Here is an 8,001-nt window from a genome sequence, read left to right as displayed (position 1 = left end):
CAGACTTCATCTCACCTACTTTGGTCATGTTGTCAGAAGGGACCATTCCCTGGAGAAGGATGTCATGCTTGGTAAGGTGGAGGGTCAACGAAAGAGGGGAAGGCATTCAATGAGATGGATTGACACAGTGGCTGCGATGAGGGCTCAAGTATAGCAGAGATTATGGAGCTGGTGCAGGATCTGGCAGTGTTTCGTTCTGCTGTGCATGGGGTTGCTATGAGTCAGAAACGACTCGATGGCATCTAACAGCAACAACATTAGAAAGAGTGAAGATGTTTTACTTTATGGCATTCCTGAAGAATGCTCAGAGAAAGAGTTTTCTGGATGACCAATTGTGAAATTTACTTTTTGTGATTCTGGAGCTTTTGTTTGTTTTCTCAACTGCGGTTTTGGCATTCCCCACCCTCACACCTGGCTGTTACTTCTCCATTTTTTGCTAGCTTATGAAAGCCCATTATTTCTACCCTGATTTTGATGGCTTATTCTTGTTGGCAAGTATTGTTGAATGTACTCTACACTGCCAGAGAACAAACAAATCAGTCTTAGAAGAAATACAACCAGAATGTTCCTTAGAAATAGAACCAAAAAAAACAAAAACAAAAACAAAAACAAACTCGCTGCCGGCGAGTCGATTGGACTCATAGTGACCACTCCTTAGGTTTCTGAGGCGGTATCTGTAGGGAAGTAGATTGCCCAATCTTCTTTCCCAGGAGTGGTTGGTGGGTTTGAACCACAAGCCTTTTGTTTAGCAGTCAAATGCCTTAGACACTACGCCACCAGAGCTCCCAGGGATAGGGAAACTTCCTGTTGCTTACTTTGGACATGTCATCAAAAAAAGACCAATTGCTAGAAAAACACATCATGTTTGGTAGAGGGTTAGTGAAAATAAGGGAAATCTTCAATGAGATGGAGTGACACAATAATGACTAGACACAATAACTACAACAATGAGCTCAAATGTATTAAAGATCACGAAGATGTTGTAGGACTAGCAATGTTTCATTCTGTTATACCTAACGTTGCCATGAGTCCAAGCCAACTAACCAACTAACTTCACTTGCAATACCTAATTGAATCCATAAAAGCCACATGAACGCAATCAGCCAACCATTCAATGAGTGAAGGTTGAGGAAAGAGTTATTTGAAATGGTTGACAGTAAGAAAACAGTATAAGGATTATGTGGAGCTCAAATCCCAAACAGTGAGGGGAAAAGCCGATCAATTTTCCACACATTTTCTACACCATGTTATAGTCTCCTAATTTAGTTATCATAAATTCCCCTTGGTGTTTACATTTGCAGGAACCCAATATTTACTACCTTATATTCATTTCATTTCTGAAAAAAAAAAATAAAATTCTGTGCTGTGTCAGAAGTCAATTAAATACATGTCAGAAATCTGTGGTGGTAGCAAGTCTTTACACTTTTCCACTGGTGGGATTTATAGTGAGTGGTCTGCTAGGTGGAATTCAAGGGAACCTTATGCATTTTTCCCTCAGCTTGTGCATCTACAGCAGGACTGTACCAAGGGCACATCACAAATGAGCAGCCATCTTAATCACCCACACAGATGAAACAAGAACTCCCATGACCCCGTTGCTCTTCTCCAAGGCACTTTCACTTTACACTTCTAGACCTTTAGGAATTCAGGTTTGCACACTTAAGGTTTATGTGCTTTCATTCTATGGCAAAGGTGCATTTGGTTGTCTGCTACGAACAGGGAGCTGGCACAAGACTTTTCCTCTTTAATAAAGGTAAGATTATTTGAAATATCCTCATGGGGTGGAGAGAAGAGCCCTAGCGTACACAATGCCTATTTATTACCCCAAAATCTCAGCCCTTGCGTTGTGCCTTTCTCTGGGGCATTATCGGATCTGGCCAGCGACTCTCAGAGCTCTGGGAAACGGTCAACGACTACAAAACAGAGAATTCTGGGGGAAGGAAGTGACGTTAAGGCTCAAGGCATGCTGGTCCCAGGCGGGCCGCACACCAGAAACTCGGTGTAACGTGGTTGCTTTTGTGTTGGTCCCGGCGTGTCATAACTGGTATTTTTTTCTTGTTTGTAAGGACTAGACGTTAAGTAGCACGTGGTTTGAATACAGTTCTAGGTGTTGTGCTGAAGTACAGGCTAGGGAAACAGCTACAGCCCCTCGTCTGCGCATCCTCCAAACACTTAAGAGGAATCGGTCACAAATTTAGAGGCTTTTCCGTGGCGGGATCCAGAGACACATGGCCAGAGAGTGAGTGGGTGTTTATCGGAGGGGCTCTTAGTTTTGGCTAAAAGTAATGTGGGGTGGGTGATTGATCGAAGGAAAGCAAGGTTTAAGCATCATCTGCTGACTGGAGTTCAAAGACAGTGAAGGAGATCTGGAATAGGATTTTACACTGCCATAAGCAATTCCGACTCATAGCGACCCTGTGGGACTGATGAACTACCCTATAAGGGTTTCTAAGGCTGTAAATCCTTACAGAAGCGGGCTGCTACGTGTTTCTCCAGCAGATCGGCTGGTGAGTTCAAACCACCTTTCGATTAGCACCCAAATACTTAACAACTGTGCTCTAGGGATCCCTGGAATGGGATTGGGGCATGGAATTAAGTATACCAGATAAGTTACCCCAGACTTGTTCTGCTGTGATTCAGCATGTCGTAGCGTTTGGGCTGAATTGTAAATACTAACTTTATCTTTTCCTAATATATTTGAAAATTTGGTAGTTTTAAAATACTTGTTTTTTTCTCCAACCGTAGATCAATTTCTTATATATTAATACTTAATAGTATTAAGTAACTGCTTAAGAATTTGAAGCAAATCGCAGATGTTCTCTGCCTCTAGAATGGAGATTATGGGTAAGACATTTGCTTGGGTGAAACATAAATATTAACCCGAACTGGTGGTGGTTTAAATCTAGCCAGCTGGCAATCATGAATGAATGGATGAAGAAAACTCCCTTAGAATGGCAAGATTATATTTACAAAGAAGTTAGAGTGACAGCTAGTGAGAAGAAGGAGTACAAAGGATGGGTTTTAACCACAGATCCAGTCTCTGCCAGGTGAGTATGTATCCTGTTTCCCTGAAATCCTGACACCCCTTTGTGTTGCCTGTAATATCCAAATTTAAAAAGAAGGTAAATGAAAGGCTGCTTATTCTCATATAAGAATTTAATTTTCTTTAAATCTAAGTCGTGCTTTAATTATGGATTAACCTATCAGACCAGCCAAATTCATAGTTTAGAATCAGAAATGTAGCACTTCTTTTCTTACTGCATTTTTATCAGAAACTCAAACATACACAAACGTAAAAGAGAATAATGATAATACTCTAACTTTACCCCCTTGAAATTTAAAGCAAATTTCAAGCGTTATATCATTTTGCTTATCAATATTTGAATAGATTTTTAACAGATTTGTTGTTGTTGTTGTTATGTGCCGTCGAGTCAGCCCTGACTCATAGCGACCCCTCCTTGGGTTTCCGAGGCAGTATCACTACGGAAGTAGGATTGCCCAACCTTCCTTCCGGGGAGTGGCTGGTGGGTTTGAACCGCCAGCCTTCTGGTTAGCAGTCAAGTGCCTTAGCCACTATGCTACCAGAGCTCCCTTTAACAGATAGGCTTTTTAATAAATTTAATTACAATATCATTACAACATCTAGCAAAATTAATAATTCTGAATATTAACTAATTCCCAGCCTAAGTTCACATTTTCCTGAATGTCTCAAAAGTATCTTTTTATTTTGGTTCATTCAGTTTGGTTAATATGTCTCTTATGTATCTCAATCCATAGCTACACTTTTTCTTCTCTTTTATTTTCCATGTCTTGTATTTGTTGAAGGAACTAGGTTATTTGTCTTACAGAATTCAACATATTTTAAATTAAGCTCATTACATCCTTATAGTATAATTGAACATGCTCTTTCCTATAAGCTGGTAGTTAGATCTATAGGTTTGATTAGTGTCATATTTATTTTTTGCGAGAATACTTCAAGATACACATATACACACTCTTTTTGTATTTTGGAATAAATTTAGATTTACAGAAAAGTTGCAAAGAAAGTACAGAGAGTACATGTATACCCTTCACTTAGATTCCCTAATAGTAACATCTTACATAAATCTACATTTGTAAAAACTAACAATTTATGTTAACTAAACTATATAAACTCTATTTGAATTTCACTAGTTTTTCCACTAATGGCTTTTTTCTGTTCCAGGATCCAGTGTGGGATCCCACTTACATTTAGACATCATGTCTACTTAGTCTCCTCCAGTTTGTGACAATTTCTCAGTCTTTCCTTGTTACTCATGACCTTGACAGTTTTGAAGAGTGCTGGTCAAATATTCTGTAGGATGTCCCTCAGTTGGGGCTGTGTGATATTTTCTCATATATAGACTGGGGTTATTGTTTTTAGGGAAGAATACTACAGAGGTGAAATTCCCTTCTTATTGTATCATGTCATTTTATTTAGGAGTTTTGTATTTATATTCATGAGTGAGATTAACTTATAGTTTTCTTTTTCCATTGTGTCTTTATCTGTTTTTAGTGTCAGGGTTATACCAGCCTCATTATATGAGTTAAGGTATAGTCTTTCTTTTATATTCTCTAGAGGAATTTGATTAAATTGGGAACATTTGATCCTTTAAAATTCTATAGAACTTGACTGGAAAATTGTCTGGACCTTATTTTCCCTGTCATGTTTAACTAGTTCTTTTTTCTTTTTTTTTTTTAAGATTATAGGACTATTTATATTTTGCCTTTTTATTTTTTAGCTATTAATGGAATTTTCTAGGAAGTTTTTAATTTTGTTTATTTTCTGTTTCATTAATTTGCACTTTGTTATTTTATTTTGGCTGCTTTGGTGGGGGAGTTATCCAGTTGTTATTGTTGTTATATTTTTTAACTCTAAAAGTTAAATTTGAACTCTGCTTTTTTAATATACATATTTATGGTGTTCATAAGTCTGGGAGAAAAGTTTAGGTGTTTAGGATGCTCAGTGAATGCTTGTTGACTAAGCAAAAGCATTTGGTGGTGAGAGGATTATATTCAAACAGAAACAGTATTTGTCTTTTATTCTAGTTACTTGGTTTAGTTGATATTTCTGTTGGGCTCGAAAATGCATCTCATTGAATTGCTTCCTCAGTAGTTTTATGGACCCTTAAATTTTTTTTCAAATCTCTGAATTTACTTTTCCTCCAAAGTATTGTCCTTGTGAACTTCCTTGAAGATGGCAGCATGTCTGTTACTGGAGTTATGGGACATGCTGTACAGACTGTTGAAACTGTGAGCGATGGGGACCGTAGAGTGAGAGAGAAGCTGATGCATTTGTTCATGTCTGGAGACTGCCAAGCATACTCTCCTGAGGATCTGGAAAAGAGAAAGAACAGCCTAAAGACATGGTTAGAGAAGAACCACATCCCTGTCACTGAAGAGGGAGAATCACAAAGGACTATCTGTGTGGCTCAGGTCCTGACTATAGAGCCACCATATGGTCCGGAAAATTGCATCAGTTCTAATGAGATTATTCTGTCCCGTGTTCAGGATCTTATTCAAGGACATCTTACAGCTTCCCAAGAAGATAACAGAAATTGTGAATGAGGTGATTCAAATAAGACTCCATTTTTTCTTTCATAAAATGTTTTGAATTTTAAGTCTATCATATTACATAACTTTAAAGGCATATGTGTGTGTGTTTTAATTCTTTATTAGTTTTGGTAAAATCAAAGGTGTGGATTATGAATGCTCATTTCTTTGGGAAATAAGTGAAGTGGGACAAGGATAGCCTAACATACAACAAAATTGGCACAGGGACATCTAAATTATAAGAATCTTTTCTTGTAATAAGGAATTCTGGTAGTGCGGTCCCTAAGGTATCTGAGTGCTAACTGAAAGTTTAGCAGTTCAAAGCCACCAGCTGCTCCATGGAAGGAAGATGTAGCAATCTACTTTCGTAAAGATTTACCACCTTGGAATCCTAGTGGGGTCACTAAGAGTCAGAATCTACTCGATGGCAGTGGGTTTGTGTTTTGTTTGTTTCTCTGTTTTATCCTTGTAATAGGAATATACCACCATTTTTGTTTGGCAAGAAATGAAATCTAACAGATTCAATATAATATGTAAGGTAAAATCACAGCCTTATTAAGTCCCTTTTTCTTACACTGCACTAACCCTATGGGTCTGTTTTTAAAGTGTTTATCTTTTCTTTGCTGTAATGAAGTATTTAAATCAAAATTTATCCTTTGATGGTTGAAACTTGCAGGTTTTGATTATTAATAAAATCTTAACACATAAGCCTTGAAACTCTCAAAGCTTTTAAAGAGTGAGCAATCTGATCTCTCTGAGGGACAAGGGAACTGTGATAAGGTGTTGTGCTGAACTCAGTCCAAATGCTTTTGTTTAGTGAATTCAGCCCATGCTTCAGGCTTTTAGGCTTATGGTCCTTTTTGCCTATAGCCAGTGAGCTTTGCCTACACTTGACCCTGCTCCCTTGGCAGCCAGTCAGGGGCCAGGACTCTGGAGATTTCTGGACCAGACTGGTTGTTAGTTTTTTGTTTTTTTTTTCCCCCTGGGGCATATCTAGGGTAGCCTCAGGGGTTCCCATGTCATTTAGAACTCCAAAACTCAGACCCTCTGGCCTAGTCCGGCCTGTCACCTCCTTTTGTTAAATCTTGGAACACAGCCACACCAATTATTTATGTATTGTCAGTAGCTTCTTTTGCAATATAGTTACAAGAGATTGTACCTTTTGTTTGCTACTTAACCCTTATGTTTATTTACTGTCTGGCCCTTTACAGAATAAAGTTGCCCAAGGAGATCTGCCCTGGAAAATCCTTGAACTAGCCTGGTCTCTGCGGGGCCTTAGGACCAACTTCCCAAGGCAGTGTTAACCTGGACAGGCACTTGAGGCTGCTGTAACCTAAACTCACTCTCATTTCTCCCTGGTCTGTTCTCAAGAGAATTAACTAGCAAACAGCTCTCTTTCAGTCAGCTCTTTGTTTTCTGTCTCTAGTCATCCATACAAAAGGCGAATGGGTACCTTTTGGAAGAAATATTTTTAAATATTCGGCTTTTAAAGTGGTTATTTCTAAAAAGTTTTTGAATGCTGTTTGATAACCTGGCTAAATTGTTTTCTTGCATAGTTGTCTAAAAAGATGTAGTCCAGTGCTTTTCACACTCTAGTAAGAGTCAGAATTAGCTAGAGAACTTGTTGAAACAGATTGTTGGGCCCTACTCCCAATAGTTTCTGGTCCATAGGTCTGGGGTAGAGTCCAGGAATTTGCATTTCTAACAAATTCCCACAAGATGGTGATGCTGAGAGTTCAGAGACTACACTCGGAAAAGCAGAGTAGAACTTTGAAGGAACAAAAAGTCCCTCCACAGCTTTAAAGTGCCACGATCCTAAAAGCAAAATTTAGCCCATAGCCTCTTTCTTTGTGACTAAGTCTCTCCCATTCAAAGCCTAGAATATTTTCAGGCTTTGAAAAGGATGCAAATAGGGGAAGGGGAATAAGTTGAACTTGGCATGGGAAATGATTCTGATGAGATGAGGGAGGCCCTTAAAAGGGGAGAAATCTCATAGTTATCCATAGCATATGTCAGGCTTGATCCTGGTCCAGGGACAGGTTCTGGTGCAGTGGTCTTGGTAGATTTATTTGCAGTCAAACTAATGAGCTGGTGACACAGACTCTCTGCTCGTTTAAACCATTTGTCTGCAGACAAAACCTGTGTGCTTAAGAGGGTAAGTGATATGGCCCTGCCATGGAAACCTGCAGGCCTGGGGATGCTCCCTGTCATTTCCTCAGCTAAGATTTTTCCCAGGAGCTTGACTTGCTCATTTCACATTCTGCTTTAGAGGACTGTCAGCATCTCTGTTTCCACATTGCTCTGGGCCTCTATGAACACAGTATCAAAAATACTTTTTGAAACAAAAGAATGTTTTGACTCTCACTGAGTAGATTTTGGTCTCCTTCAAGCAAAGTTTCTAACCTTTGCACTATTTACCTGCTGTCCTGT

At 38.9% G+C, this 8,001-nt stretch overlaps 1 protein-coding gene across 1 annotated transcript; it reads left to right on the top strand.

Moving 5' to 3' along the window:
• Positions 1–2,308: 2,308 nt before the first annotated feature.
• GEMIN6 (gem nuclear organelle associated protein 6) lies at positions 2,309–5,586 on the top strand. Its single transcript, XM_007945052.2, has 3 exons — positions 2,309–2,319; positions 2,907–3,047; positions 5,190–5,586. Exons 2-3 carry the CDS (start codon positions 2,920–2,922, stop codon positions 5,584–5,586), a joined length of 525 nt encoding a protein of 174 aa, XP_007943243.1. The 5' UTR covers positions 2,309–2,319; positions 2,907–2,919.
• Positions 5,587–8,001: the final 2,415 nt, after the last annotated feature.

Source organism: Orycteropus afer, unplaced genomic scaffold (genome assembly GCF_000298275.1).
Source record: "Orycteropus afer afer isolate SDZICR_OR568_19922 unplaced genomic scaffold, OryAfe1.0 scaffold00131, whole genome shotgun sequence".
Classification (NCBI taxonomy): domain Eukaryota; kingdom Metazoa; phylum Chordata; class Mammalia; order Tubulidentata; family Orycteropodidae; genus Orycteropus; species Orycteropus afer.
Note: the sequence above shows the minus strand (reverse complement) of the source record. Positions and strands in the feature narration are given on the sequence as shown.

Coding starts and splice junctions, on each gene's coding strand:
- GEMIN6 (XM_007945052.2), top strand. CDS start 2,920: ATGAATGAATGGATGAAGAAAACTCCCTTAGAATGGCAAGATTATATT. Junction 3,048..5,189: donor ACAGATCCAGTCTCTGCCAG/GTGAGTATGTAT, acceptor TTTCCTCCAAAG/TATTGTCCTTGTGAACTTCC.